The sequence below is a fragment of the Bos indicus x Bos taurus genome, chromosome 3 (assembly GCF_003369695.1).
Source record: "Bos indicus x Bos taurus breed Angus x Brahman F1 hybrid chromosome 3, Bos_hybrid_MaternalHap_v2.0, whole genome shotgun sequence".
Classification (NCBI taxonomy): Eukaryota; Metazoa; Chordata; class Mammalia; order Artiodactyla; family Bovidae; genus Bos; species Bos indicus x Bos taurus.
Genome location: NC_040078.1, coordinates 78,398,272 through 78,411,571, shown reverse-complemented (window position 1 = coordinate 78,411,571; position 13,300 = coordinate 78,398,272). Strand labels below are relative to the sequence as shown.

Sequence of the window (13,300 nt, the reverse complement as noted above, 5' to 3'; positions counted from 1 at the left end):
CTGAAGGACTGACATGACCATTCCCAGTATCAGTAAACATCTCTTAAAGAAGCATTAGATTGCTACCTACTTTTGAATCTAATTTTTGTTTTACGTAGGCACCATTTGCTGCTGTCAGGACATCATTGATCAGAATAAAAACATATCCTTCCAGATCAAATGCCAAGTCAGAGCTGCAAAATATAAACAACACTTTAATAACAACTAACATTTAAAGAACATGCATTAAATTTTAAATAGGTTTGAACTACAATATTTCCAAGAACATATGTTTATCTACGTAAGTGAATATTACACATTTTATCAGCTACTAGTATTTCCTGGTTCCAGGTTACAGTTTGCAATTTCATAATCAGTAAGGGAGTCTGCAGAAATGAGAAGCACTAATGTTTAAACACAGTCATTAGCAATAATCAACCTTGTCAGTTAATAGCACACTATTCTGAATTCAAAGTCAGGCAAGACAGAACCAACCAAATTCACCATTACAGTACATCTGAAGCAAGCAGAAGGCATCACAGCTCAGTTTCACAGATAAGGAAACCAAAAGGAGAATGAAGTTGTTAACAGGGCATTTTTCAAAGGTTCACACAAAAGATAGGTTTATCTTGCACAGATGGCTGGGCCACTCGGTGGAATTTCTGAACTGTGGATTGCAGTTAGTTCTGAGATCACGTCACACTAGTGTCTAAGCATACAGTGTAGATGCAAATACTAAAGATAATTGCCCAGTGAGCATATTACATACAACTAGTGAGACTAGGGAAACTGAAGCTTCTTAGTATTTTGCAGAGAACCAGGCAGAACTTAGTAAACTGAAGAGAAGAAATGAAAATCTAAGAAGAGTGTGCCATCTGCATACTTTAGCACCCTAACTAAAACAGGGGCCTCACATTCTGTGATTCTGCAAAGGTGCTATCTCTTTGGAGTTCAGCTACTCCATGGGACAGACTTCTGAGGAGCTCTATGCCACTGCAATGTCAGGCAGAACTACCTGATGACCCCTCCCTCTTCCAAGCAGCCTGACAACCCTGTAACTCTTCCTCCAAATTTCTTTCCCAAGTAAAAGTTTCTAATTAGATAAGCCTGGCCCAGATAGCAGTCTGCCTCAGAAACTTTTTGCAGGCTAGAGTTAGCTTGGAGAAACTTCTGTGTTTGGTTCGATTTTGGATCCCACCAGCTTCAGTGGGATCCAAGATGAGCAGGGCACCTTTAAAAAGAATGGTAGGCAATTCACACCGAATTTCTCTCCAAGAAGGCAAGATTACCTAGAGGGAAAAGCAGTCAGCTATATAACAAAATTCTAGTAACTAATTACTCTATTTTTTTTTTTTTTTTTTAGAATGAAATTTTACTTGGAGAGTTAGGGTGGAACAGAATTGACATATTCACCCACAAACACACCTGTATTACAGGGATATGATAAAGGTCAATGAGCCAATTCAAGAAGCACACTGGAACTCCCGGATGGAAAATATATGTCAGGTAGAATCTACAGCATCAGCAAGCCCATACATGCATGATCTGGGTTGAGTAAAAAGACTTCTACTCATCATTTCCATTTTCTGAGTCTTTGTATATGTGCTGCCAAAGCGAGCACTAATTTTCTGAGTCTCTGGATATACATTTTCTTCATTTTAAAATTAAAAGTTAAGAACAATGGAAAAAAGCTTTAATAATTTAATAGAATATCCAAGTTTTGGTATTGTGACGCCTTAGGTGAAGCCAAATAAAGCAATTCTATTATTTATTATCCCATAAGGCAAATAATCCATGATCACTTGTCTTCTCTGCGACACTATTTTCTTTAGCAGCATGCAAAGGAAAAGAATGCCACACGGTTTACAAAAGCACACAGGCTTTGCAGTCAGGCATAGACTCAAACTCCAGGTCTGTCATCTAATAGCTATATGACCTCGAGCAAGCTATGGAACTTAGATTTTCATTTCCTTAACATAAATAGGAAAATAATACCCATACCATACAGTGTAGTTGTGAAAAACACATAAATAGTATGTGTAAAATACCAACATATTGAATGGCATATGGTATGTGCTCAATAAATAGAAGACAGCATAATAAACTCTAAATTACATGAATTTAACTTTTAAGAATCCCAAGAATCTGATTTTGCTAGCCTTAATCTTCATACAACCAAAAAGATTTAACTTTTTGAAGTCTCTGAATACTTTTTAAAGACATGGTTCTTATTTAGTCTATAAAAAATTCTCTTCATTGGTAATTAACCATTTATTATCAGTAATTATTGACAAATTCTAATGCCCTCTCATAGGTTTTATATGGGCCCACATCTTACCTTGCAGCTACAAAGGCTCCAATAATCATTGCAAATACAGTCATCTTAATACCCCAAGAAAAAGTCTTCCTATAAAATAATTAAAAAATATACATGTGGCTTTAGTTATTTACAAAGACTCATTTTACAACAAAAATGTTTTCTTCTAAAAAAAACTATAAACAAATGATTCCAAGGAATTGGATATTTAAAAGATATCCAATTTGCTTCTAATGAAGCAAAAACTTATTTTCTTATATAAATAAGTATGCTTATTTCCTATTCTTATGTTATTATTATTGAGTTTACATTTTTGCAAATCAGATTTCTTTAAGCAGAAAATAGTCACACACATTTGTAGAAAAACAGCATAGTCACGAACATGATTTAAAACCTATATTGACCTTCTGACTCAGCTTCACCCAGTGGCTTCAGTAGGTATAGGAATTCTTGAAAGCATATCTCACGTTCAGACAGGCTTCCATAAGGAAGTCATAAACTATCAATTCCTATAGCAAAGGAAGAAAGCTGCTTAAACTTCTCAAAAGATAAAGTAAAACACAAATGATTGGAATATCTTACACATGCTAGAGACCTTTTCAGGGAGCTAAAACCTTGTTAACGACTAAATATATTAGAAATTTAGCTCACTTGAGTAAAACTCCTTCAGCAAACATTGTAAACAGGATGGAGAACCTTCTCAGAACTGTAAACATTGGCAAGCTGAAAACAAACAAACAAAAAAACTTAGGTAGAATAAAATTTGATTCTCCAAAATTAGTATTTTAAAATAATGCTAACCTTTTCCATTATAAAAATTCCATGCTGATTAACCTGTCACTAAATTAAATCCTTACTTCTCTATAGAAAGTATTTAAAAGTCTGAAAGGGTTGCTTTTATAAAACTACTAGAAGCGAAAAAAAACTGAATTATAAAATGGTAGAAAATATACATCTATTATCAAAGACTAGTAATAGCCACTTTTTAATTTTACCCTGCTTATTATGTTAGACATATTCATGTTGGTCTTTGAAAGATCTTTCTTTTCTAGACTGATCTCCCTTCCAAGCCCTAACCTTCAAACAAAACTGGTGATCATTTTAGCCTATAAAACATTCCTTGATTGTCCTTTTGTGGCAGTACTTTTTTCCTCTAAATTCCCAGAGTATTTTGCTTGCACCAATCGAACATACAGCCTCTTGCAATATAATTATTTCTGACTCTATCATCTCACTCCAAAGTGCCTTATACTTGGCTGGCAATCAAAGATGGGGCATGAATAGATGGATGGAAATAGATGGATGAATGGATGAATGACAATGGAGGAAAAAGAGCAAACTCTATACACAAGTAACACTCTGCAGCAGGTCTGTATTTCTTTCCAAATGGGTAATGAAATGTATGGATAAAAGGATGCCCACCCATGATAAACATGACTTCCATGGAACCCTCCCCAGAAATACCATCGTGGCCATTCTGTCAAGTTTCTTGGGTCTGAGGAAATGAAAAAACCTTGGTCTCTGACCCTCAAGAGATCTCTCCATTCTGTTTTACAATCACCCATTACACCAGAGGTTTAACTCATGTGGCAGTGGTGAAGCCCTGGGTTTCTGTTAAATGGTTTCCCTATATGTGTATTTTTAACATCACATGTTCCTGATACATATACTCCTTAAGTGGAGAAGATAAGAATTGGGAAGTTACAAGGTAATAAGAGAGTACTGTCATAGAGTAGACTGCTATTGCTTCTTTCTAAAAGTGAAAACGCTGCCTCTACAGTCATATGACCACAGGAAAAATGTTAATGATATTTTTATCAGGGTTCTATCAGATGTTATTTTAACTACCTCATGTTAATGAAAAACTACATCTAATCTTACTTGTGAAATTTGCCTAAAATATAATATTTAAAAATTGTACTAAAGAATTGAAATCTCAGAAGCCTAACATATATCCTTCACTATTATATGTCTGGAAAAATAATGAAAATCTCTCATCACAGTAGTTTATAACATTTTAAAGCTTCTATCATCAAAGTGAAAGGGAAAAAAACCCCAAACAAACAAAAAACTCCTCTTCCTCTTCAAACTTAAAGAGATTTAACTAAAACCTTTGGTGTAATATTTATTTAGTAACAGAAGCTTTCTGGTCCTTTCTTTTTCAAGAATCAGTACCGATGTGTTAAACATTTGACATTCAAGTACAATTTTAAGAATACATTATATTAACCTCACTAGTAAAATAAAGTTATCCATACTTCAGTTTCTTTGTGCTGAACAGTCCCGTGATTTGGTTCCCAAAATATAGTAGAGGTAGTGGAAACGTCTAGAAAATTTAAAAAGGGATAACAAAACTCAATAATAAAGACAGCTAAAACAAGGTCCTTTTCAAACAGAAACAGTTTTGTTTATATGATCAAATTCTTTCCACATAAAACATAAGATTAGTTCTCACACACAATTTTGGCTCCTATGAAGCACCCAAACAACATTACTCCTGGATAAAGAGCTCTGTGCAAAAAGAGAGAGGAAAGAATGGAGGGGAAAAAAAGAAATATGAATATGATCAAATCATATGGGACAACATCTTTGCTTTAAAGAACGATACTGTAGAGCCAACAGGTCTAATATTAGCAGAAAAAGGAAAGGTATTACATCTTCAGGTTGAGTCAAGCAAAGACAGACCAAAGAATAAGAAAATAAACCCAAAGAATAATGACTGAAGGATACACCAGCTAGATTAGATAGACGAATGCAGAAAATGCAATATGGTTGTAATTACAACAAGTGTTTATTAATTAAAACAGAATACAAGATCTAAGGGCTTCTTTTTTTTCCTTAACTTTAAAGAGACTGTTGGACTTTTTAAAAACACTTATTACTACATTCATTCTTTACCTTCTTTATACCCACTTTGGACTGGGCAATTTCAAGGCTGCAATTTTTAAATATGTAAGGCACCGATGGAAAATATACATAGTGAATTCATTTCGAAAATAAAGTATTGCTTTTTTTTTTTTTTTTTTTACCTTTCGAGGTACATTTCTGTCAAAGTCAGGAAACTTGACTACTCTGAGTGCCTTTCCCACCCAAAGTACTGCCACTGTGGCCACCATCTGTAAGCAGAGAACACAGATTCACTGTTCCACACATAAAGACACACTCAGAAGTTCCAACGACACAAACCACGTAATGCTGAAGATTCCAACTAACCTGGCCAAGTCCAACACACAGTGAAGAGGGAAATCTACAAAAATGGTAGAGAGAAAAAAACCCACAGCGTCAGAAAAACCCGAACTCAACCTTACAAATGCAACCTTACAATGCATTTTGATACAAAACACACCAACGTCCGCCCTTATCCAAATGACAATCAGTGAGGAAAATCACTGATGCTTGTCAGGCAACACCGCTGATTTTGTAGCTTCGGGCTGCCACTTGTCTCATCTTGTCCGTTTCTACAATTTCAGTCAGTTTTCTGCAACAGATTTTCTTGGAAGTTAAGACATACATCTTTTAAACGGTTTCGCACCTTTCTAAAAAGGTGCTTCTGCCTAGGGGTCCCAGTGGCAGCATCACAATTTTAAATGGGCTTGAGGATGCCTAGGTCCCCAGAGGCTCTCAGCGAATTCGGGGAACCTCGAAGCCCCGGACCCTGGCCCAGGCTGTGGAGAAGGGCGGGCATCCCTCTCCGGCTCCCAGTCAGGCATGCACAGGAGTCGAAGAGTCACGAAGCAACTTCGCTTCGTCGCTCGGAAGAGCGGCGTTTCCAGGGCGCTGCACTGCGGGCAGGGCAGGAGCTTTCCAAACGCACGCCCCGCAGTCCCGAGCTCCGCGCTCGGAGCGGGACCCCGACTCCGGGCCGCCGTGCAAGCCGGCTCCTCCGCCCGGGCCGCGCGTGTCAGCCGCCTGCCCGCCCTCGCCGGCTCCCGCCCAACTTTGTTCAGCTCCAACTTTGCAGCCAAAGTCCAGGGAGCCGGCGCCCAGCCGCTGCCGCCGCCCGCTCCTTTCCTCTCCTCTCCGCGGCCTGGGCCGCCGCCGCCTCGGCCCTACCTGTAGTTGGTGAGCACGCTCTTGTTGACCACCACGATCAGGAAAGAGCTCACGCCGTAAAAGCCGGCGGCCAGCAGCTTCAGGAATACGGTCAGCGTTTCGGCCGACGCCATCCCCAGCTCCTCCTCATGTCTGTGTGTGGAGGATTTCGCGGGGGCTTCTCCTTTAACCCGGGCATGCTGACGTCTATGAACTTCCGCCATGGCTGCGGCGGCGGGGCCTGCGAGGGAAGCGGCGGGCAGCGGGCCCGAGCGGCCTGGGGGTCTGTGGCGGCAGCTCGCGGGGAGCTCGCGGGGCCGGGGCCGGTGCTCTGAACCCGCTGCGCTGGCCGCCTCGGCTCCCCGCGCGGCCGCCGCCTGTCTCCGCCCAGGGGCAGGGACGCTGGGGTTCACACGCCCGGGGACTTTGATCGGGCATTGTGCAACGCGGGGTCAGAGGGTAGGGACCGCGCCTGGCTCGGCCTGGGCAAGGGTTGGAGAGGGCTCTGGGAAGGGGCACTGGCGACCCTGAGTCCCGGACGGAGAGGGAGAGGAACCTTAAGAGAACCACTCGAGGACACCGGGGCTGCCGGCAGCACAACACACTCGCGGAAAGAAGCTGCCGAATAGCGCCTGCGCGCGAGCCTGCTCCGGGTCTCTCCGCGGCCGCGTACCTGGGATGCGGAGGCTGGCGGCAGAAAGGCTGAAAGCCGTATTTTCTAGATAACTCCGGCAAGAGGAAAAAATAAATAAATAAAGACCCGCCTCCAATAGGTAACAGGTGGTCGGCTCAGTAGTTAACAAGGTGCGTGTGTCTAGACTTATTTGAATTCTCTTTTGGTCTCTCTTAAAGAAGGTCCACGCCCTTAAAAAGTATCAGATATGGACCAAGAGTAAACATTCAACAGCTATTTGAGGCATTCTGCCTTGCCTCGGATTTCTTACGGTTTCTGAACCCAGAAAACACCATACAATACAGTCTTATTTGCAGATCAAGGGAGATTGTTTAAAGAAAAGTATTGCGGTATCCAAAAAGTAGAAAGATAATCAATTGGCTTGCGGATTGGTGCAAGAGCAGGGTGTTAAGAGCTGAGTTCCTATTTTAGGTTTCCTAGAAATGCCGCCTCACTAGCTGTGTACTCTTGGGTCAGTGAGTTGACCTCCCTGAGCCTGCATCGCCTCATCTCTGGATATAAAGCTGCTGCTACTGCTAAGTCACTTCAGTCGTGTCCGACTCTGTGCGACCCCAGAGATGGCAGCCCACCAGGCTCTGCCATCCCTGGGATTCTCCAGGCAAGAACACTGGAGTGGGTTGCCATTTCCTTCTCCAATGCATGAAAGTGAAAAGTGAAAGGGAAGTCGCTCAGTCGTGTCTGACTCTTCGCGACCCCATGGACTGAAGGCTACCAGGCTCCTCCGTCCATGGGATTTTCCAGGCAAGAGTACTGGAGTGGGTTGCCATTGCCTTCTCCAGATATAAAGCTAGTTTTCAGTAAATGGTAGACATTGTATATAAGAGAAACAAGTCATTATTGAACTGTGGTGTTGGAGAAGACTCTTGAGAGTCCCTTGGACTGCAAGGAGATCAGCCCTGGGATTTCTTTGGAAGGAATGATGCTAAAGCTGAAACTACAGTACTTTGGCCACCTCACGCGAAGAGTTGACTCATTGGAAAAGACCCTGATGCTGGGAGGGATTGGGGGCAGGCGGAGAAGGGGACAACAGAGGATGAGATGGCTGGATGGCATCACTGACTCGATGGACATGAGTCTGAGTGAACTCCGGGAGTTGATGATGGACAGGGAGGCCTGGCGTGCTGCGATTCATGGGGTCGCAAAGAGTTGGACACGACTGAGCGACTGAACTGAACTGAAGCAAAGAAATAACATACCTAATTTTAATGTCAAGAAAGAAAAGTAATTTTGAATTATTTACCCCAAAATTTTGTCTATAACTTTTCAATTTTTTCCACATTTGAAAATTATAATAAAATTTACATAACACAAAACTTACCATCTTTACCTGGTTTTTATATAGTGAAATATGCATAATATAAAATTTAGTATTTTAACTTTTTTTGAGTACACAGTTCAGTACTGTTAAGTATATTGTTGCACAACTCTTACTGCTACCCTTCTCTAGAACTTTCACATCATCTCAAACAGATTATGAAACTACAAAACAGTAACTCCCCATTGCTCCCTCCCTCCATCCTCTGGTAACCACTATTCTATTTTCTGTCTCTATAAATTCAATGATTCTAGGTACCTCATATCAGGGGAATCATACAGCATTTGTCCTTTTGTATCTTCATTTCACTTAGCACAGTATTTTCAAGGTTCATCCACATGTAGCATGTATCAGAATTACCTTCCTGTTTGAGGCTAGATAATGTTCATTGTAAAAACATCTTTTGACCTGTATGTTTTAAATTATCCTGAGAACATCTGTGTTCTTTGAATGTTCCTTAGTAAAAACTAGCACAAGGATGAAATTTTTAACATGGTTCACAAGGGCTTAAGTGATGTGGCTCCTGCCCTCCCCACCTGTTCCTCCTTAGGTTTTGGCTAACTACACCCAGTTCCCTGAAGAATAATGTAGGTTCCTGTTGCCTATTTCTCTGTCCTTACTCCCATATTCCCTCCATCTGGAATGCTTTTTCCTCTCCCTCCCCTGCCTCCTGAAGAACTCTTACTTTCCCTTCAATATTTATGCAAAATATTCTCTCCTCTCTGGGTACCTTCTTGCACACTGCCTCTCCTTGCCCTCCACAGAAATGTCATCTCTTGTGCTTCTCCCACCCCAGCTTTGTTCATCCCCTTTGATAGGGGCTCTGGAATTAGGAGTTTGCCTGACAGTCTGTTCCACTTCACAGTGAGCACCTAGCACTGTTCAGATGTTTTTGCTAAATGAATCAATGATATAACTTCAATGATGAGGGGAAAAAATGGTCAAATTTCTTCCTTAACTGCAGGTAGTAGAAGAAAAATATTCAGGAAGTTATATTTTGAGAAACATCCCTTGTGAAAAAATTATTTTGAAAATAATAATGTCCCTCATAACAAAAGCAAACAAGCAAAAGAGGCTTGTATCACATGCTCTCTTCCTCTCACCCCAACCCACTTTTCAGAGAAAGTGACTGCTAACTGTTCAAAGGCTGTGTACTTTGAACACACTTTGAGAGTACTTTGAGTCACTCTCCGTGCCTACATACACACGTGCACACATACATATACATTTACATGCGTACACATACATTTACATATGTGTATTGTTATACATTTTTTACCATAAATGGAGAGAATCATGTGAGAAACAGTGATGCTCAAGCCAGACACTGTCTCTGATGCTGGTTTTGCGACCTTGGGCAAGTTACTTGACAATATGATGCTTCAGTTCCTTTGTCTGTAAAATGGGGATAACAATAGCACCCACCTCTTAGGGTGGTGATGAGAATTAAATGAGTTAAGTTAAATGTTTAGAATATAGTACACAAATCAAGGAGATCAAACCAGTCAATCCTAAAGGAAATCAACCCTGAATATTCAGTGGAAGGACTGATGCTGAAGCTGAAGCTCCAATACTTTGGCCACCTGATGCAAAGAGACAACTCATTAGGGAAGACCTGATTCTTGGCAAGACTGAAGACAGGACGAGAAGCGGCTGACAGAGGATGAGATGGTTGGGTGGCATCACCAACTCAGTGGACATGAGTTTGAGCAAACTCAGGGAGATGGTGAAGGACAGGGAAGCCTGGCATGCTGCAGTCTATGGGGTCACAAAGAGTCAGACACAACTTAGCGACTAAGCAACAATAATTACTATTATTACCATTATGCAACCTTTCTCTTTTCATTTAGTATTCCTTAAAGGCCTTTCTGTGGCAGTAAAGAGACTCTACCTCATTCATTGTTAATGGCTGCCAAGAATTCTGTCAGCTGGATGCATCATAATTCACGCAGTCCATCCCATAGACATTTAAATTATTGCCATTTTTTCAGTTTATAAACAATGTGTCTTTGATTATCCTTGTCCATTCCACTTTTGCAAGTATCAGTTTCTAGAAATGGAATTGCTTAAAGACTACTTTTTAAAAATATTAATGAAATGAACAAACTGATCCCCAAAGAGGTTGTACCAATTTTATATTACCACTAACACTGTATGAAAAGCAAATCTTTTCTAAAATCAGATGGGGATGATGAAAACCACCGAAAAAGGCCGGTAATAGTTCATGTGCTACTCTGTGGAAGATGAAATGCCAGGTACAAATTTCTGCAGTAACGCAAAATGAAATAAAAATAAATTGCTTAAAAAGTACTGATCTGAGCAATTACTATTGTTTTTCTCAGCATGTTTACATACATTATTAACAAGTATTTACTAAGACCTACCATAGGCCGAGATTGCTGGAAGAAATATCAATAACCTCATATATGCAGATGACACCACCCTTATGGCAGAATAAGAGGAACTAAAAAGCCTCTTGATGAAAGTGAAAGAGGAGAGTGAAAAAGTTGGCTTAAAGCTCAATATTCAGAAAACTAAGATCATGGCATCTGGTCCCATCACTTCATGGGGAAACAGGGAAACAGTGTCAGACTATTTTTTTGGGCTCCAGAATCACTGCAGATGGTGATTGCAGCCATGAAATTAAAAAATGCTTACTCCTTAGAAGGAAAGTTATGAACAACCTAGATACTATATTTAAAAGCAGAGATATTACTTTGCCAACAAAGGTCTGTCCAGTCAAGGCTATGGTTTTTCCAGTGGTCATGTATGGATGTGAGAATTGGACTGTGAAGAAAGCTGAGTGCCGAAGAATCGATGTTTTTAAACTGTGGTGTTGGAGAAGACTCTTGAGAGTCCCTTGGACTGCAAGGAGTTTCAACCAGTCCATCCTAAAGGAGATCAGTCCTGGGTGTTCATTGGAAGGACTGATGCTGAGGCTGAAACTCCAGTACTTTGGCCACTTCATGTGAAGAGTTGACTCATTGGAAAAGACCCTGATGCTGGGAGGGATTGGAGGCAGGAGGAGAAGGGGATGACAGAGGATGAGATGGCTGGATGGCATCACTGACTTGATGGACATGAGTTTGAGTGAACTCCAGGAGTTAGTGATAGACAGGGAGGCCTGGCATGCTGTGATTCATAGGGTCGCAAAGAGTTGGACACAACTGAGCGACTGAACTGAACTGAACTGAACCATAGGCCAAAAACTGTGTTGAATTTTCTCAACTCCAGTAATGATTTGTGGACACTCAGTAAAATGCTTTTAAATCTAATAGAGTCACACATTCCCAGTACGTGCCCATAAAGATAAGATCAGGTTCCAGTATTCTAGCAGGATTTTTATTATAGGTATTTAGACTCATAGGCATTTTAGGCACTCAAATCTGTTTCCTAACCTTAGTAATATTAATCACAGAATTATATATGGGAAATTTATGCATTAGCTGATAAAATTTGATGAAGTTTAAAACATATGTAAATAAACTGTACAAGATTGGGAAAACTAGATTTAAATGTTCTCATTGATATACATGCTTACTCTGTTTAGAAATGTCAACATTGTAGTTTGATATATTTTATATCTTGCTAGGTATAATTACTAGCAGAAAAACCTTCTTTGTGTTTAAATCATATCTTTTGCTTTAGCCATTACATTTCTCCATGAGGGAAATTGATCTGTATACTATTTTTTAACATGACTCATATTTCTGTTTCTTTTCCCTACACTTCTCACTTTCTCTAGCTCACTTGCTCTTCTTATACTGGAATTTATTTAGCCTTTTTTGATGTTTACTTTTGTTCACCAATTTGTTGTTTCACTGCCAGCCTAGATCACACCCAATAACCACTGTGTTGCATCACTGATTACACTATAGCCAGGGAGCAAAGGTGTTAGGTGTTTCCTAGTTGAACAATGTTTTTAAAGTTCAGAGAACCACAGTGCATGGAAGAAGCATGCAGCTTCTCTGCAGGGCCTCATTCTTTTCTGTGTTGGGTTGGAAGGAGACCTTATTGATAGCCAAAGGTGAACCTGGCAATGTGTTGTAATTGAAATTCATTATCTCCTTTCATCCTTACCACTCTAGGAAGTAGGTATGGTGAGACAACATAATAACAGGAAAACAAAGACCTAGTGGAAGTCCTGAGTCCCACAGCTCTAAGTGACTGTAAAGATTTGGCCCCAGTCCATTCAATGTTTGGTTTGTGCTCCTCCACTAGACACCCCTGTCTTACACAGGGTAGGTGGACATACTTGCTTTTAAAGTTCTCACAATGCAGTTACTTCCTTCAATTACCAAGGTTAGTGTTCAGTAATGCTATGAAGAAGAATAACCAGGATATAGGGACACCAATCTATTAAATTCATTGTCACTCATGACCTATTCACAAACACCATGCTGCTGCTGCTGCTAAGTCACTTCAGTCGTGTCCGACTCTGTGCGACCCCATAGATGGCAGCCCACCAGGCTCCCCCATCCCTGGGATTCTCCAGGCAAGAACACTGGAGTGGGTTGCCATTTCCTTCTCCAATGCATGAAAGTGAAAAGTGAATGTAAAGTCGCTCGGTCATACTAGATATCAATTTATGCATTGAAACTACAGAGACATTTCCAACTCAATTTATTTACAGCTGAAGCTTACACAAATTTATTCAAAGTCAGTTGCTTTGAATCTTCTATCTCTGTGAATTAGCCTCACTACACACCTGTTCACTGGATCTATAACTCCCTCAAACCACCTTCAAACTCACACCAAATTAGTTTCATCCCCTCCAAAACCCTGAAGCTAGTCACTCCTAAGCCACCAATGACCTGAAAGAAAGTACACCCAGCTGACTCTCAGTCTTCTCTTATCTGTGACCACCTCACAGCATCTGCATTACGGACCCTCTCCCTTCCTTTAGCTACACTCTCATCCCCTAACTCCTGGGACACTGCACTCTCTGCTACTCCTCCTGGTT

The 13,300-nt window shown here is 40.7% G+C and overlaps 1 protein-coding gene across 1 annotated transcript in view; it reads right to left on the bottom strand.

The window, feature by feature from the left end:
* Positions 1–6,703, bottom strand: part of SLC35D1 (solute carrier family 35 member D1) — a 47,633-nt gene extending 40,930 nt beyond the window's left edge. Inside the window, exons 1-7 of the mRNA XM_027536953.1 lie at positions 6,350–6,703; positions 5,510–5,543; positions 5,326–5,412; positions 4,555–4,622; positions 2,948–3,019; positions 2,318–2,386; positions 71–173 (exon numbers count right to left, since the gene is read on the bottom strand). Coding sequence (XP_027392754.1) covers positions 71–173; positions 2,318–2,386; positions 2,948–3,019; positions 4,555–4,622; positions 5,326–5,412; positions 5,510–5,543; positions 6,350–6,552 — 636 coding nt within the window. The 5' untranslated portion in view covers positions 6,553–6,703. The remainder of the gene's footprint in view (positions 1–70; positions 174–2,317; positions 2,387–2,947; positions 3,020–4,554; positions 4,623–5,325; positions 5,413–5,509; positions 5,544–6,349) is intronic.
* Positions 6,704–13,300: the final 6,597 nt, after the last annotated feature.